At 37.6% G+C, this 19,803-nt stretch overlaps 1 protein-coding gene across 1 annotated transcript in view; it reads left to right on the top strand.

The window, feature by feature from the left end:
- The window catches only part of dock2 (dedicator of cytokinesis 2), a 377,601-nt gene extending 366,357 nt beyond the window's left edge, over positions 1-11,244 (top strand). Inside the window, exons 50-52 of the mRNA XM_008104636.3 lie at positions 1,354-1,477; positions 2,002-2,144; positions 8,734-11,244. Coding sequence (XP_008102843.1) covers positions 1,354-1,477; positions 2,002-2,144; positions 8,734-8,805 — 339 coding nt within the window. The 3' untranslated portion in view covers positions 8,806-11,244. The remainder of the gene's footprint in view (positions 1-1,353; positions 1,478-2,001; positions 2,145-8,733) is intronic.
- Positions 11,245-19,803: the final 8,559 nt, after the last annotated feature.

The following is a 19,803-nucleotide window of genomic DNA, read 5'->3' as shown; positions in this document are numbered from 1 at the left end:
AGTAAAGACTCCTTGTTTAATTTGGCTTGCTCTATACCGAAACAGAGCTAAGTAAAGATCCACCTGGATCATAAATCCTGTGGAAGAATTGTTATATAGTACAAAGAATTATGTTGCAATGTAAGTTGGTTAAAATCTATCAAAAGGTCCATCCTCCTGATTCATTGTTTACTCCATGCATAAATTGGATCTCCTTTATGAAAATAAATAATTTGCAAAGTTCTGTAATTCTAAATATCTATTTTTTTGTATCTCCTGAGAACATAGTTTGGAATTATGATAGTAGAAACTGCTAAAAACCCAATTTGTGCCTGCCAAACAGATGTTGAACAAATTTAAAGCCCTGTGTGGGCCTCTTAGGATGGGAAAGGTTTCAGGTTAATTTCCGCCTTCCACTGCAGCCCCTTCCCCTGCCCCATAAAACTTATCTAAAGAGCAGAGGAAGAAACTGCGGTGGATTTTTGTCATCTTCATGGACTGTAAAAGGAAGGAGATGAGATAGTGAAGGGAAGAAAATGGTAATTCATCTTGCTTAGTAATATGAATAAAATGCCAAATAGGAATACCTTTTAAAAATACCCTTTGAGACCATGAGCATTTCTGCAGAGCTTCAAGAGAATTTGTGCAGAATTTCCCAGTGGATTATGTTCTGTAAATTCAACAGAAAGTGTCCTATTGATTCTAATGAACCAGATATTGTTTCTTGGTCAGTGAAACTGCTGCTTGATTTTACAAAAAATAAAAACCCCAAAACACCCCCACTGATATTAAATTTTCCTGGACTGGGTGGAAACAGTTTCATTTTTGGAAACTAATCACTTCAAATCACTGGAAAATACGCTTGTCAGCACAACTAGGTCACACCTATAATAATACGTATATTTCGCACATATAGGCAGCCCCCAAGTTACAAACAAGATAGGTTCTGTAGGTCTGTTCTCAAGTTGAATTTGTAAGTTGGAACAGGTACATTTTAAAGTGTAACTCCTGCTATATATGTGGTGTATGTGTGTGCATGTATGCTTTGGATAACATAGGGAAGGGTTAACACCTCTGTGGAGTTGTGCTGTCTGTAGAGTTGTGCTGTCAGAAGATTTCGCCTTACTTTCCGTCCCTGTGAGAATTGAATTTTGAAAAAAATCGGCTTGCTAGGGAAACAAGGATTGGTAACTCTTCCAGGAGTGAATTTCCCTTCCAAGGGGTAGATTTCTCTCACTTCCTGTTGTCTCACCCCCCCCCCCTTTCTTAACTATGAGTCATCAGTAAGTTGGATGTTTGTAATTAGCAACTGTTAAAATTGGACCATATACTCTTTTGAGCTTAAACACATTGATATTTTGTGTTCCTGTATAGCTGTCAAGAAAATATGAATTTATGAGTGACACCAACCTATCTGAACATCTGGATGTACCTCAGAAAACATCTGTTCTTCTCAAGCAAATGAGCTTTGCCAGTCGCTCGATGCCAACCATTCCAGGTAAGCTAGTTAGCACTTTTGGTCTGCCAGTATTTTCTAAAAATGGCTCCTTCTGTTCATTAAAAGCATATTTATCTTTTTAGAAACTAAATTGTGGGTATTACATTTATAAATGATTTTGGAGTGTTCTAGATGTGAAACAAGTATTCTAATGTAGGTATTATGAACATTGTTCTAGACACCATGACATTGTTCTTATGGTCTTGAACAATACTTTTTATCAAAGATGAGTGCATATTTTAAGGTACACGTGCATAGGATTGCACATGTACCTTACACTCTGAACTCTGTCTACTTGCAACAATTATTGATAGCACACCATTTATGTACAGTAATTATGCCATTCCTGGAATTTTTGTAGTCACAACAAACATTGATTCTGATTAAAATAATTTTAGTTACATATTTTGTTACTAAGATTCCACCATAGATTAGATGAGTTACCTTTCTTTCGGATTCATTTTTGAGAATTAATTGGTGTGGGCTCTGCTCCTTATGAATAATGTGTATATGCTGTTTTAAAGGGTTAACTTTGTCAGTGTGCTGCCCAGCACCTGAAGAAACAAATGTATCCCAAAGGATGAGCCAAGTGAGTGTTTTGCCCGTTTTGGAGACAGACAGGAAAACTCTAAAAAAGAAGAAAATGAACCAGATCTTCAAAACGATAGTAAGTGCTCAGAGTTGAACAGGGATGCAATTTCACCTGGGGGTGGGAGGGGGTGGCTCCTTTTATTACAGTTCTAACATGCTGTGGACCTTTCAGAGCAGATTTTGTTTCCCGATACAATGTATTGAAAATATAATCAGATACAGAGGAAGAATTTCCATTTCACCTTTTGTATTTACACACACTGTATGTATCACGTGCTCCTAAATACAGCAATTTGTATATTGAGGTAAGACAGGAAATCTCATTTGACCTTCACTTGTTCTTTTGGCCTGATATATGTGATAACTCTTCCAGCAAAATTATGATTCTTTTGTTATTATTGATTTTGGTAAATCCATGTGAGGTGAGCAAGTGCAACTGCATATTAACAATACTATATCAGGACCTTTATCTGCTTTGATCTTGATGCTAGGCAGCAAACGAGGACATACCTTTTACTCTAGTATATCATTCTACAGTTAATCTGGAGGACATTTCCTCTTGCCATTGGATAATTAGGTTGGAATGGTGCACAGATCATAATTCTAGACACTAAACTGAGGAGTAAAATCTGAGCCTTAAAAGAAAGGAAATGTATTTCTATGGGTATTTTGAGGACACCAACAATGCTTCCTTTCCTGTGTAGCTGTAGACAAAACACACATCAATTTCAAAGAGAATGGTGCTTGGTTCTGAAGGCAAAACACATTCATTACAGCCCACATTGGCTTATAGGGTCCACCTATTTAAAGTTGATAAGAACTGAAATGTTTAAATTCTGCCTTAAATAAGTCTGATTTGAGTGATATTTTCTTTATTCATTGTTCAGTTTGTCAGCATTATCTCCCTAGCCCACCACCCCAACCCCATGTTAGTTGCAAATGTAGGGGCTACTAGTATTTATTAGAGATGTCCACGAAAATTTTTCTTTCGTTTCCTTTGTGTTATCGTTTCGTTTTGACCGTTCATCTACACAAAATGCATGATGACATTTTTGTAGGAAATGAGAGGCGACATGAAAATGAAAGCTGCATAGTCATTGTACTTGCTTTAATTTTCCTTTCGTTTCTGCCCTGTAACAATAAGCAGGTATTGTCAGAAGCCTGCTTTTCCATTACAGCTGATGTGTACCATAGCTACTCTGGGAATCCAAGCTTAGTCTGGGAGAAGAATGCCTCTGCATTACATATGATGTGTGCCAATGGGTGTTAATAACAACAACAACGACAACAACAACAACAACATTACTCTGGGGAAGATTCAAATATTTTTAAAGTTGGTGGGCTAAAAGGGATTGAAATGCCCTCTGTGTCTGGCATTTTCACCCCTCTAGCCCAAAAACCGAGGGGAGGGGATGAGCCTCGGAAGCCCTCTCATTGCCGCCAATGGCATGAAACATTTCGTGTTTTTCGTTAGCCAGACGAACATTTATGCCATATAGGTGGCCATTTTTGTTAGCAGGAACTAAATATGAAAATGAGAAGACACGAATGAAACTATACAAAATAAACAGCAATTCCATACAAAAGCACAACACTAGTATTTATAGCTCTGTCACCATGAATAGTAAAAGATGCTAGGCAATAACAGACTGTATCACTTAAATGTCTGATGTTTCCCTGATGATGTTTATATTTTTATTTCATATTGTGGTTGAAAAAGCAACATTTGGGGATCATTTTTTCCAGTGATGATGATGAAAAGTGTACAAGTTTTCAGAAGATCCCATATAAACTATTTTAATGATTCTTGCAACAATGCTGAAAAATAATTATCAACCTCATAGTATAATAAAATATGAATGAGGCTGAAATAGCAGCAGGCCCTTCTTAAAACTACCTTCACAATGTATGTATGTAATTGTCCTACTATTACACAATTAATCTGTCATTTGAAGTCATATGCTACTAATATTTTTACTCTTGCTCTAACACATATAGATAGAAGTGCAGGAAATGCCCCCTAGATGAGTTGTTGGCCTTATAACCACTTCTCTAGGGATAAGTTCTGTTGCACATGTATATGATTGCACTATAGAGAAGATATCCTAAATACACTTACCCAGGGGCAAATCCAACTAAATTGAATTGTGCTTACTTTTGAGCAAACATGTATAGGATTTCAGTGTTGAAAGGCCAAAGTTGATGTTTACCTGAAAAGCAGAAAATCTCTCTTGGCTTTTATTTTCCTTTACTCACAGGGAAAGCCTATTACTTAGAAAATACTGTGTGGGTGGAAAAGTCTTATTTCATTGTTCTTCCCCCTTATTATAACCCACATGAGATGTTTCTATGTACAAATTCTGTCTGCATGGCAGGAGTATGTGTCCTCCTACTGTACACTGGGAATCTCCTCTCCCCATGTGTAAATGAGATGCCCTATTCTTGCTAATAAAATAAATAAATAAGAATACATGCTGTTATTAAGCAAAGCTCTAGTCTGGTTATTAGTCCCAAGTTCAAGTTTATTTGTAGGAAGGAATGCCTCATTTCTTGCAAGATTTCCCCCCTACTTCACAAGAACAACAGCTTAGCTCTTAGCTCTATTGCAAAAGCTTAGATGCAGCCTATAATTAACTGGGCATGCGTAAGACTGAGTTTATCAGAGTCCTTTACAAGAGTGACATTTTCCTATCTAAATGGCTTTGATCTGCTTTTTATCCCCCTTTCCATTATAGATATTGGATTTATGCCTATAAAATTATTTTAAAAGTTTAGATGCTTGTCTGGATTTGGTACATTTAAACAGACTGGAAATTAACCTGAGAATGAATCTCTCCATGAAAAGCAAATAACTGGATGAGTGAAACAACTGTGTAACTGTTGGTACATCTAATAAAAATTGGGCTTAAAGCATTGAGTAGCTGTGGCTACTCATCTAATCTGGTTGCTAGAGATTCCCAGTGGGTTCATTTGGAAGATGTCTAAGTGCTTAACTGTTTGCAAAGAATGTTGTCACTGCATCCTGGCTAGTAGCGATAGGTTGCTGAAGACCTGGCAGCAAAGGAAGTCATTTTGATCTAAAGGGATTTACAATGGTGCTGCTCATCTTTTTCCATGAGATCTAGCAATGTAACCAAAGGCACTTAGTTTAGTTCAGCTCCTAGATGAACCTCAATATACTTCTCAATGGTGAAGACTCCAGGGAAACACCTCCAGGTCAACACTCAACAGATTTTCTTAATAAGGTGGGGGTGAGAAGAATTCTTCTTTTATCTTCTTTTGAAAATGCATTCATTCCTTTTATATTCTGTCCCTTTCCCAATGCAGGAGCCAAGGGGATTTACAGCATTAATTAAAATAAAACACAGCTAAAACCCCAATAAGTTGTACCATTAAAGAGGAATTAAATGCCAGCTAAATAAGCTATCCTATTAAAACCAAGCAATGTATTAAACAGTTTAAAGATGCTTTAAAAACACTATACAAAAGATCAGGGAGTACAATGTTCCTCATTAAAAGATCTTCCTGTAGAATGATGTTTACATGGTGTCTAACTCCAAACAAGTCATTAAAATGTCTAAAATGCTTCAAGTTATTGTTGAGGATGTCAGGATAAGAAGGGCTCCATTTTCATATGTGGTAAACATGTATGAAAGTAAAAAGCTATTAGTCTAAGGTTTATGTGCTAATTCAAATAAATGTGCTAGTTCAACTTCTTTATCGATATATGAGCAAAAACACTGCTTTGTTCAAACTGTAAACAGTCTGAAATACCAACAATGGAAGAAAGGAGTGTTGCTGAGTTAGCCCAAACTGCCGAAGTAACATGGTTTTAAAATATAGTTCAATTGGAGAATTGTTGAATAATTGGTAACCATTACTTTTCTAATAATAAGTATTGTAATAATGTGTGGCTATGGTAATTAGTTATTTTATTGTTGTTGTTTTTTAAAGTTAGATCTGTAATTTTAAAACAAAATACTTTGTATTCTTACTATTTTCATTGACATTTGGAGGGGGAGGTCAGAGCTCCTTAAAGTCTTAATCGATAGTATATTATCTAGTGACTGTTTGGTATTTTAAATTAGGGATTTGATAGTTTGTTTAACCCTTGTTTCATTATAGTCTTCATTGTACATGTGTGTTTTCACACACACACATACACATACACACGCACATATATCTTGTTTCTTCATTTTAAAAACTAAGAATTTAGAAAATAGGATTAAGGGGAGAAAACAACTTAGCACCTTATAAGTTGTTAGAAGCCTGTCTGTAAAAGGAGACTAAGGTGCAGTCATATCCTCCCATGGAAGGAGGTCCTACAACTTGGGCACAGCCGCCAGAATATCCTTCTCTTCTTTTCTCACTATAGACTTACAGGTATATGTGAAGGTGTAGGTTAGAATATTGATGGTGTTTTATGCATGCACATATTTCTTCATGGAAGCAGTTGAAAATGTTTACATGATGCAGATGCCTACATTCAGTTTGTTTGTTTAGTTATTTGTGGATTATTTTTCTGCACCACCTCCCAGCCTACAGGAGCTCCCAAGGCAATGCGAGTTAAAATAGTACAAGGATGAAACTATTTTTAAACACTTTAAATACTTTTTAAAAACCTTTAAAACATTCTTAATTCACTGTTGAAATACAATGTAAAACAGTTAAAACAGATTAATTTCAGACATTAGAAGCCATATAACACTTGGCTGCTGTGATTCTGGCCATGAAAGTTTTTGACAACATATAGCACTATTTTAGCTGTCCAGTAGCTTAAGAGATGTGGCCAGCCTAACCTCCTTGAATAGGGGATTTCACATTTGGGTGCTGCTAAAGAAAAGCCCAGTTGCATGTACATAACAATATGATTCCATAAGGTGTTAGTACATGCTTCAGGACATCCCCAAATTTCTGGCTAGGTCATATGGCAATCTTTCAGATAGACTGACCTCAAAGGATTTAGGGCTCGGTAGGTCAACACTGGTACCTTGAATTTTGCTCAGAAATACATTGAAAGTCTGTACAATTCTGTAAGACCAGTGTTATATGAAATGCACACTTTATCATGGAGGAAAAGCATCTCAACTGAAGGTTTATCACCAGTCCTTGTTTTCATAACAAGCCAAATTTTTCAAAATCCAATTATCACAGGAACAGAAAGTGAGGTGAAATCTTCTGCACAGGGGCACAGACAGCAAAACAAATTCCACAGGGATATTAACCCTCCCCTATGCTATCCAAAGCTATATATATATATATATATATATATATATATATATATATATATATATATACACACACACACACACACACACACACACACACACATACATACAGTAGAGTCTCACTTATCCAACATAAACGGGCCGGCAGAATGTTGGATAAGCGAATATGTTGGATAATAAGGAGGCATTAAGGAAAAGCCTATTAAACATCAAATTAGGTTATGATTTTACAAATGAAGCACCAAAACATCATGTTAAACAACAAATTTGGCAGGAAAATAGCAGTAATGCTATGTAGTAATTACTGTATTTATGAATTTAGCACCAAAATATCACGATATATTGAAAACATTGACTACAAAAATGCGTTGGATAATCCAGAACGTTGGATAAACGAATGTTGGATAAGTGGGACTCTACTGTATATATATATATATATATGGCTGGAGTTAACACTTTAAAAATGTACCTATTCTGACTTATAAACAAACTCAACTCAAGAACAAACCTACAGAATTTTATTCATAACTTGGGGACTGCCTGTCATGTTCTTTATCAAATATATCCTCTTTGGTATAGATACAAAGACAGATACATAGATCAAGAATAGGTCTCTACACTAGCCTACAGACCCACCGCCAAGACCGTACACTTGGAAGGCAATCATACTCGGCCACGAGTTACAGCCTAGGAGGCAATATATCAGTTTGAGTCAGGAGCAGCAGGGTTGTCCAAGAAGTGCTGTTTGGTACATGGGTGACCATTTGGTTGTGTATTCAGGTGCACAACATCATGCAACAAAATCAGTACAGAATTCTTCATGCAGATAGTTATGATATAAAGCCCTGATGTAGGAGACTGGCTCAGCCTTTCAAATAAGTCTGGTACCAAAAAATAGGATCTGGACCTAAGTTCTGGAACAAAGATATAATGAGATTATGTAGAGACAGCATTTGTGTAGTCATTGGAGCATGGATACCTGCACAACAGAAACCTCAACATAGCCTTCATGTAAGTTAGCTAAGTGTTCCTTTTCCCAATTAAGGAGAAAAAGTGTTCCCTTTATATATATATACATACATGTATATATGTATATATGTATACATACATGTACATATGTGTGTGTGTGTATATACACACACACACATATACACACACACATCTGGAATTGCCATAGGGGCTTGTAACACATCTGACATAATACAAAGCAGTACTAATGTGTCTTGTGCTCCATCCCTGTCAACTTTACAGTCAAATAGAAATTTAAGTGAGAGGGAAGCATTCGAAAATTAGAAACTGATAGGTTTTGGAATAGATTCAGGATTAATAGCTGACTTTAAAGTACAGCTTGTCATTCTATACTTAACAGCCAGCAAGATAAATGGTTAAAAGCAACATGTTGACATCCAAAATTCTTTCTTTTCTTTAACTACACAGATCAAGCCAAAGCAACCTGAAGATGTGAAACATCCTGGCGAGCGAAAATCTGATTATCAGAACTGTGAATAAATTTCATCACTGAGAAGATAAATGTTTTCTTAGCAAGATTTTAAACTGAAAATGAGGATTGGTTTAGGAAAACTTTGACAACGCATAATGGTCTGTTTAAATACAAGAACTATAATAAATATATTCACTGTAACATTCTACAACTGTCATGGATACTGTGCAAGGCTGTAAAATTATACAAATCCCCATTAATCTGCAAACCCAGACTTAGACTTCTGTGAAGCATACACCTGCCATTGTGCATAGGACACAATGTGACATTGATGAAATGCACTTAGCTTCATTTCTGCATTTTGTTTGCACTTTAAATTCTATGTCTAGTGGCAGATACGTGCTTCCTTCCACACTCCACTGCATAGACACAGTTCCCCCAAAAGGCTGACCTTGTATACTGTGTCTTCGTGAGCTCATTCAACTGGAGAATTTCCAATAGAGTTTGAAGATTGATTGAAATCATGTCTTTATTAAAACATAAGTCTACTTAATTCCATGAGCTTAGTCTAAGGCAATGGAGATTCCCCCCCTTCAAAGAAAAGTGTATTTGAAAAAGACTTTTCCAAAGTGTATCTGTTGTCCTTTTCTTTTATGGTAGCTATATACTACTGTATGTAGTTCTGATAATTTCACAATCAAATGTTAAATGCTTTCTTCCATTTGCTCTGAATCATACTTCTTGGATTTTTTTCAAAAGAGTACTAAGTATTAATCTCTTCTTACTGACAATAGAAGTAACTCTTGCTTCTGTGCAAATATAATTGATTTCCTTGCCTTTTTGACATGCATAAGACATCCATTCATTCCATCTGCCCGTATCTCTATTTTCCTTGTAAAGAAGCTGAAAGCGGCTTCATTATAACTCCAACAAAAACATAGAGGGATAAGTGCATCCTTTTTTGGAAGCCTACAAAAGTGGAAAGATTGCTTTTGCACAAAACACCCAGTATTTACTCATCTACAATTTAATAGCCTTGAACCCTCAGAAGGTGAAATAACCCCGGCAAATTTCATCCAGTGCTACTAAAAACAGGAAAACGTTATTGGCTAAATTAAAATGTAGATGGCACAATAAAATTATTCCTATGTGTCTAAAAATTGCAGGTTATGATCTTTTCATAAGGAAGTACTCTGCCTATACAGTATAAACTTCTTCACTTCCACTTGCTTCTACTCCAAAAATGATCCCCTTCCCCTGGAAGTGTGTGTAATTCTCCTTAGGTCCTCCAGACGCTGGAATGCAAATCCCAGCATTACATACCACTGGGTATATTATCTAAGGACCTCTTCACATGGGACAGTTTTGTCCGGTTTTGCCACTTTTAATTGCGGCAAGGACGGGGCCTGCCATGCGCTGTCACATGACTCACGGCAGTCTCCACCCACATTCCTCCCAGAGTGGAGGAGAAGCACCAAAATGTGCTTTCCCTTCCACTATGAAGAGGAAGGTGTAGTTTTTGTTGTATGATGGCAGAAAGAGCAACGGGTTAATACAAGTTGCCATGCATTGCCGCCCTTTCTGCCATCTGACGAGGGGTGGGAAAGGGTGCCAAAGCACCCTCTCCCATCTCCTCCATGTGATGAGGGGAGAAGGGAGGGCGTGTGGGGCGCCACAAGCCACCTAACGCCTTTTCTTTTGCTGGCAATTGCTGGCCATGTGAAGAGGTGGTAAGTTTTGCCATCAACAATATTTGGGGGGAGGAGCAATTTGTTTCCTGATATAAGATATTATTTAGTGTGTTGAGACCTGAACCTGCTGTTAATCTTGCCTTCCCAAAGATGATTACTATACATAAGCTTTCATAGATTACCAAATTATTTCTCTCAGTCTCTAAGGTGCTATAAGATCTCATAGTAAACTAATATTCCTGACTAGAATAGATTTAGATTTAGTTTATTCACATAGTAATAGCACAAAATAGAATAACCATCATTTTTCAAAGGCCCTTCGTGATTTCTCACCATTGAGGCAGACAAAAAGAAGAAACCCATATTACTCCACACATCTAAGATTGTAATTCCATAGCCCATAACTCAATTCCAATTTTGGGGACTGACAAAACAACTGTCTCCAGGCTTCAGGTTCTAGGACTGGTCTCAGCAAAGCAAGGGCAGCTGACCCATTGTTATCTGCTTTTGCCTAAAACACTTATAGTGATTATAACTTTGCAGCCCTATCTAAGGTGTGTTTATTTTTTTGTTTTAGTACTACAAGAGAAAAATGCAATGGATTTAAAATGCTTATTTTACAATCCCATTTCATTTTTAAGATATGCATCTTTTACAACAAAATGTTACCACTTCATGGTGGTTGAAATACTAATTTGCTTATAATTTTTGTCTACTCTGTACAGCAGCATGATTTCAACAAATTACAACCAACATGTATGCATGTCCAACATGAGTCTTTAAAATAAACTTTTCATTTTCCTGCTTTAAGACAAACATTGAAATGTTTCATTTATATCTCTATAAAGATCTCAAAGTCCACCTGATCCCAGTAACTAATATTCTCCTCTCAGTGGAGTTCTGAGGTGCAAAAGTTCAACACCAAGCACTATTCACTTCCTATTAACTCAGTGCAGTGATCCAGCAATTGTAGCAACCCAGCCTGAGCCCTTGATGCAGGCCCACTGCTAGGCACTCCAGCAGATATGTCAGATGTGCTTAGGAAATGGGAGCAAAACCTGGAAAATTCCTCAATATTGTTCTCAAAGACTTTTGAACCAGATCACCCTGGCAGAACACTATCAGGAAATTGTGGATACTCAAAATAGCTGACACATTTCTGAAATTGTATAAATGATTGATTCTATAACAGCCTTACCACACAGGGCAATTGAAGCATTCTGGAATGCTTCTCCCCTTCTTCATCCATGGAGCTCCTTGTGGTGGGACTCTGCGGGTGAACTGGGGTGGCAGCACGGTGGGATGCTGCTGCTGTCTCCAACACAGAAGCCACCCCGTATTTCATAAGGAACAATGGGGCTTTGGCGGAGCAGTGATGCTTCCCCAGGTGGGATGCAGAAGCTTCAGCTGCTGGCTGGGGCACCAGGATTGCCCCATTGCCATTATGATTCACCACTGAGGCTGGTGAATCATGATGCTGGACCTCATCAATGTGATGAGGTCCTTAGAGACAGTTTGAAGCACAGCCCAGATACTGCACATTAGGTGGGGTCCTTGATGAGAACTTTTCTTCCAGAAAACATAACTGAAAAGGTCTAACCTTTGTGGACTCATTCCATATGACACTTTGAGAAACACTGCAAGAAATACACTACTTGGGGGGGGGGGGGGGGAGAGAGACAGGATGAGTTAATTTAGATTGACAGATTGATGACATGTCTATGAGAAGTTTGTCTAAGAGAAAGAACTTCAAAATCCTACTTGTACTGGAACACACAGCTATTTTCACAAGTGCCTACACACTGGGATTGATGTGGAAAAATCATGGAATAAAAGAACAATGAGCAAAATAGTTCAGCTCTTTCCATTCTTCCCAAACCCATTGAAATTGTTTCCTTCATTTCAGTTGCCTGCCTCTAGCTGTTAATTGTTATTTATTATTCACATAGCATTTATGAACTTGGTATAAGTCAGCAGTCCAAATGATATTTGTATCAAAGATTTCAAGCATCCATTGAATAGCAAAAAAAAGTTTTAGTTATTTTGCTACATATCCCATTAGTATGTGATTGGTGAACTCATGCTTCCAGCTCAGGACAGCAAAATCAGATGCTGTAACACGTACGGGGTTTTCACACGCTGAATTAATCATCCTACTGCGAAGTGCAGAATTAATACATAATTTTCCCCTCGTCATCAGATTTGATAAGCATTACTCATTGCTTAATATTCACTGTTTAATACACATATTTTTCAAGTGTCTGAGAACAACTATATCGCTTTATATGGCTGTGAAAATATTCACACAGAAACAAGAGGTGTCAAGTTGAAGGCATTTATTTTCATTTCTTGATGAAAAAGCAGCATGGGTTTGCATAGGTTTTTTAACAGTATTGCATCCCCCAAACCTAGTTTGAAAATTTACAGTATTGTATATGAAGCTAAACTACTACCTCAACAGTGTTTGAACTATTTTTCAAAACAGTTATAATAAGAATTTTTTCCTAACCATGCATTTCAGCTTACATTAGAGAATCTCACACAAGTACATTACAGATTGAGTTTCCTTTATCAGGATATAAAAATTACTCCAAAAACTGAAACTTTTTGCTGCTAGCAGCTCACTTCTTCCTTTGGGGAAAGTGGGCTAGTCACACCTTCAGTGCCTGCTGAGGGTACAGGGAGGATTTCCCCACCCCTATCCTTTGCTAAAAGAGCAGAAAGTGTGTTGACTGCTAGGTAAGCATCTGAGATGTCTGCTTTTTGCAGGGGCCTTACATAAGCAACGTTTTCTCATCCCTCTCATCCTTCTATTTCCCTCCTCAGGGTCCCTTGAGGAAATATTCAGCAGGTGCTAGACATGTCTCATTTACTATGCATACCCCTCATTTGCTAAATATATGTCCATGTAGCAGAGTGTTGTATACAGTGATTGGCTATATCTCCTAACAGTTCTGTGCACACTGTTTTCCAGCTCAAATTGGAGACATCCAACATTTAATCTATTACTTCCTGCATTCTGTGAATGTTTTTAAAATGAAGTTGGATGACAATCTGTCTATACCCTGATTGTATATTCCTGCATGGCAAACGGTTGGCTAGGTGGTGCTTGTGGTCTCATCCAACTCTATTATGCTATATCCCAGTATCCCGAGAATGCTCTGCCCAGTTCCTGATCAACCATACCTGTGGTGCTGACAGGACCAAGAGAAAACACTCTTCAGGAGATCTAAAGTTGTGTAGGTTTATTACAAGGTGTGACACCCCTGGCTGTGAGAGCACTGGAAACCAATACACCGAGGCCAATAAACTATCTAATATCTAAGGAATTAAGAAATTAAAACGAAAACAAGCAGAAGATATAGTTCATCAATAGACCTTTCAGGAAAGGTCAAATATAGTCCAGTAATATATTGTCCAATGTATAATATTAGAGTTTAAAGTTTGTAATCCAAAAACCGAAACACACTCAAACTTCCAAGCAGTTTGAGTGGGGAAAACGTCCAAGTCTTTTGCTAGAGTTCAATGTAAGTCCAAGGCAAGGTATTGAAGACAAGGCTGGAATCACGACACGACAAGGCAAGGTTGGAAACACGGCAAGGCAAGGAACACGGCTGGACAAGGCAAGGCTAGGCTGGAAGGTAGTGGACTCCAACGCGGTCCACACTTGGCTGGGAACGCCAGCGCACAGAACTTTTAAAGAACTTCGAATCTTCCCTCAGAACAGGTGTCTCAAATGCTCTTTTCCCAAGGGAAAAGAGCTAGAACAACATCTTGACCAGATGCAATCCTCCCTTAGAATTCTCAGGGGGAAATAGGTTAATCAGCAGATTCCCTTGCTGCTAATCGCACGCTTCGTCTCCTGCCAGCTTTCTCCTGCCTGTTAGTTTCCACAAACATCCTTCTATCAAAGGGAGGGGAACTGGGAAGATAAGACTCCGTTTCAAGGGCCTTTTTAATGAGCGTTGAACTAGAATTGTCAATAGGGAACATCTGGAACAGGGCAGAGTCTTGCTGAATTGGCACAAAACTTGTTTCCTCATCACTGTGGTCCACAATGGAGTCAAGTTCACGGCCCAAGGGTCCATGGGACATCACACAAGGAGATATGGTGTTTGAGCTGTCCTAGACACAAACCATACAGGGCTTTATAAGTCATAAACACTTTGAATTAGCCAGTGAAACTGTTTCATCAAGGGAATTTTTGTCCCTTGTAACCAGTCCTTGTCAGCAATTTGGCTGCAATATTAACTCTATATTCATGACTGCTTTAGTGAATTCCATCTATAAATATTCTAAACTTTCAAACTTAAAATTGACTGTATTGTCGAAGGCTTTCATGGCTGGGATCACAGGGTTGTTGTATGTTTTCCGGGCTGTATGGCCATGTTCCAGAAGTATTCTCTCCTGACGTTTTGCCCATATCTATGGCAGGCATCCTCAGAGGTTGTGAGGTATGGAGAAACTAAGCAAGGAAGGTTTATATACCTGTGGAAATTCCTGGGTGGGGGGAAGAACACCCAGGAACTTCCACAGATATGTAAACCTTCCTTGCTTAGTTTCTCCATACCTCACAACCTCTGAGGATGCCTGCCATAGATGTGGGCAAAACGTCAGGAGAGAATACTTCTGGAACATGGCCATACAGCCCGGAAAACATACAACAACCTTAAAATCAACAATTTCTCATTCAATGGCCAGAGGTTCTTATCCCTTTAACTATGCTTGAATACCTATGTAACCTGTAGAAATAAGACATCAATTTCAAGAAAATGTATTTTTCAGGATGTATTTTGCCTATATCAATGCATTTTTCTAGCCCATGTTCATATCTATGTATGTATCCTTCCCTTTACTTTTTCTTCTTCTATTTTTTTGTTTTCTCTCTTTCATTTTTGTAATCATGCCTTTAAAAATTCAACACAAATAATTAATCATAATTAGTGAAATGCACACAACTGTAGGCTTACCATTCAATATTTGATTTACAGGGGTCTGTAGCTGGGATATGATTATTCAGAATACAACAGAGAAGGAAGGAGTGCACAAAAATGATCTATACACTGGATATGCTTTAAAGGTTTTAAAATGCATTGATAAGTACAACAGATGGTTTGGGTGATTCAAGCTTCAAATGCCATCCCTAATGGTATGTCCATAACTTTTAATACAAATTTCACCACCAAGTACCAATTGATTTATGTATGAAGTATACACAATTGCAGAGACCAATGCAAATAATCCTTTGAAGTTTTGTCAGTTTTTAAGTTATTATAACGCATTTTATCTTGAATTCACAGTTACTGCATGGTGAAGCACATTTCCCATCTAAATTAGGCAGATAATTCAAAGCCAAAAAATCAGCAAAAGTTACAAATAAAATAAGTGTAATTTAATGGTAACTTCAATACTAATAGGAACTTAGTCAATCACATTTGTTTTCTTCTTGACAGATTTTTAGGTTTACTTTACTCAAGAATTGAACCTTTCCCTTTGAGCCATAAGGGTAACAGTTATAAATAGACATATTCAGAAATTAATATACAATAAACTCTTCTCACAAAATCAGTAACTGTTAATTGGCTTATTAATTAAAATATTATTTTCTGATAATTTTAACTGTATATTAGGATCTACAATAGCACACCAACTAGAGCTTTTAGGTTTCTTGCAGAAATAAATCAATACTGCATAATCTCTGCTACACTGTGAACTCTTCTGTTTTTAAGTTTATTTTAAGGGATGAAATTGTTCTTCCATCCAGATCAAAAGTCTTCTGACTGCCATTTTGAGATCAAACAAGCTTCCTAGAGAGTTTTAATATGGTTTGTAGCAATGGTGCTATAAAGTACTGTGAAATTTTCAGACATATACCATCGTCTTTCTGAAGACAAAGGCATTGTAAAAATCCTGGTTTGCTTTTTTAGACGAAAGAAGCTATTTTATTTATGGTAATTAATAGGCGTGGACTAGTGTAAGTAGGCAGTATATTCCCTGTGTACGTAATGCTAAGGGAAAGCAGCAAAAAGAGGGAAAGTCTCCCTATTCTGCTAGCAAACTAAACTCTAGTATACAAAACATGGAGGAATCTTTACATTTCCCACTGGCACAAGAGCTTTTCCCCATCCATTTTTCCAATAAATTGATGATCCTTGCCTTTGCTCTGCTTCTGTAATGAATTTCAGAAAGACCACATGCAGGGAGGGCAAATCGATGAATGGCAAGAAAAGTAAAAAATGTTGAGAAAAGAATGGTTCTTTTATATGTACAGGAGGCCTTTAAAAGATCTACCTGAACACAAAGATGCAGAGTCACAATGTTGTTGCTAATGTAATATCTATTCTAGTACGCACAGTTTGAGATTGTATCTGTTGTATTAGAGGTTGCCTGGAATCTAGGAATCAGTCAGAATACATAAACGGTTTATATAATTAACTGTTTGATCCATTTTGCTTGTGAACTTAATTAGCTATTCTACTTGGCCACCACAGGTAACGACTTTCTCAGGATCCAGGCTTCCTTTTGTGTGACTGAGGATGAGCAAGTAGAACATGCCTTTGTGGCATTTCAGACATTGAGTATCTTCTATTTAAACTAAACATTGAGCAACAGCAAGTGCAAAAATAATATTCTTGTGCCACACATGCTAGAGCTCTGACACGTAGAGGTTGAAATCCTACTCACCATTTGCATAGCATCAAATTATGGAGGTGTAGATACCTCAACTGTCAATAGGGACATGGCTTCTTGAGTTGTGCAGCAATTACTTTAAATCCATCCCTCAGGAACATAAGAACCTCCTCAGCAGAGCACTTCTATATCCACAGCGGCATCACAGAGTTTACTTCATCCTGAACAGGATATGATCATTTCCTGAAAAAGTCTAGCTACCTACATAACTGTGTGCCCTCTGATGAAAAAAGAAGAAAACCAGGACAGATGAAAACTCAAATGCATGTGGCCAAGCAACAGCAGAGTGTGGCCAAGATGCCAAATTTTATTGAGCTAGGGGAGGCTGTAGGAGTTTGCTATTGTCTGAGTATATGAGTATAAACTAATTTTGTTGGTTGAACTCAGTTTGCAGCGAATGAAGGAGACTAAGGACTAAGGAGAAACATAAAAGGAAAAAACTAGAACACTGTAAAAGCAGCTTTAAAAAGTGGGACAATGAAGGATTACTCGGGACTCTTCCTGGCAAAATGGGACAGTTGGAGGGTATGTAGTTTCATTTGCACTGCTGTTAAGTCAGCAAGAGGGTTGTGGCCTAAAACTTTAGCATACATAGGCAAAGCCAAAGCAAGCTCAGAGGAGTGTTTCCTTGCTTGGCCTGACATCACATTTACATTGGATTATAGCCAGAGTACAAGCAAAGGTATACCGATAAAAGTGACAACCATCTGCTACATTCTGCCTGAGGGAAATGAAAGAGCTAGAAATATGAGCATATTTCAGGCCTGAGGGAAGAGAGAGATGGAGAGGACTATCTCAGCAACAACATGAGCTTGCTGAAGGGGCATATTTATCCCAAACATATTCCCCCACTGCAGTTGAATTACAACGTTCTCCAACCCTTCCACTTACAGTCCTATTAGGCCTGCTTTTAGGTGTAATACCAGCTAAGTTGGTTTGAAGATAAATGTGCCCGTGGCTTGTTCCCCACTTTTTCAGAAAGACTGAATAGCCCTGGTAAAGGGGAAAGATTTTCCTTGCTTTTCAGAATGCAGATTGCATGGCTAGGGAGCTGTATAGAGTACGATACAGGAGTGCTGAAACAATGGTACTTAAATATTTCAGTCAAAAATGTACATAATGGTGTATATGCAGATGTGTTTCCATTGAAAGATGCATTTGGGTTTACGTTTACTTCTAAATTCTGCATTTTCAAATGTTTTGAGAAACAGGAAGTTGTATTCCCATTCCCTTGACTGCAGCCCCAACAATAGCACCCCAATGAGCCATCAACACAGGATATGTCTGAACAATGAAGCGTCATAAAATACACATTTCACATGTTACATTTCCATGTAGTACGTGTCATTTTTTAAAAATGTAAATTCAAACCCAGCATTGGCTGATACAATTTTCATACATTACATTGATTCCTAAAGAACATTTGTTTTATTTTTCAGATCCCAAGCAATGATCTGGGTGAACATTGCATATATATCAGATAACATAACACATATATCAGCTACCTGGTTATGAACAACGGTTCCTGAACCATACTGTATTTTGTGGGTTTAGTAAAGCTATTTTTATTACTGATGATTAAGTACTTTCTTAATCTTACATCTAGATAATTTCAGGGGCTGAAGTCCTTAACATAGAGCCTCCATTGGCTAATATGTACATTATGACTTCTCTCTGTCCTTATACTGTGTGAACAACACTGACATGTAAGTTTCATACCAAGTGAAAAGATATTATCACTACAACATGTGAAAATGCCATTTGTTATATTAATCACTGATGTAAAAATATGTTTCTGTGCATTTATGTAGACATGAGGGAGCCTTCCTGAATCTACGAATTGTAACATGAGAACCTGTTTTAGCCATGTGAAAACAGTAGAGTCTCACTTATCCAACACTCCCTTATCCAACGTTCTGGATTATCCAACGCATTTTTGTAGTCAATGTTTTCAATACATCATGATATTTTGGTGCTAAATTCATAAATACAGTAATTACTACATAGTATTACTGCATATTGATCTACTTATTCTGTCAAATTTGTTGTATAACATGATGTTTTGGTGCTTAATTTGTAAAATCATAACCTAATTTGATGTTTAATAGGCTTTTCCTTAATCTCTCCTTATTATCCAACATATTTGCTTATCCAACGTTCTGCCAGCCCATTTACGTTGGATAAGTGAGACTCTACTGTACTAACATTACAGCTTGAATAGTAAGTACTACACACAGTCTTGCCTATGCCATTTTCCCAGTGCACTTCCAGCTGCACTCACAAGAGGGAACTATTCGCCTACACTATTTGAAACAAACAAAATGGTATATGTGAAAACTCCAGGTTTGCCTTGTCCAAACATATTTTGAACTTGGTCAAAATATATAATCTATTTTGTGGGGGGGGGATAGGCTTTAACGCAATTTGTCTTCAAGATAAAATAAATGCTACCCGTGCATTTTTCTACCCTTTGATCTATGAGTAAATCCCATTGAGGTGACTGAGTTCCTGAGTAGAACTATGTAAAAGGTTTGGGGAACTGAATGAGTCCCTGAGGCTGGATTGCTCCCAGGGTCACCTAAGGGGTCTATATGTGAATTATTTATTTATTGCAGCCTTTCTATCCCACCCTTCTCACCCAATAAGGGGACTCAGGGCTGAGCCCTTATCACTAAGTCTCACCCT

The sequence above is a fragment of the Anolis carolinensis genome, chromosome 2 (assembly GCF_035594765.1).
Source record: "Anolis carolinensis isolate JA03-04 chromosome 2, rAnoCar3.1.pri, whole genome shotgun sequence".
Lineage (NCBI taxonomy): Eukaryota > Metazoa > Chordata > Lepidosauria > Squamata > Dactyloidae > Anolis > Anolis carolinensis.
The sequence above is the reverse complement of the archived record's forward strand: the minus strand, read 5'-3'. Positions and strand labels throughout refer to the sequence as shown.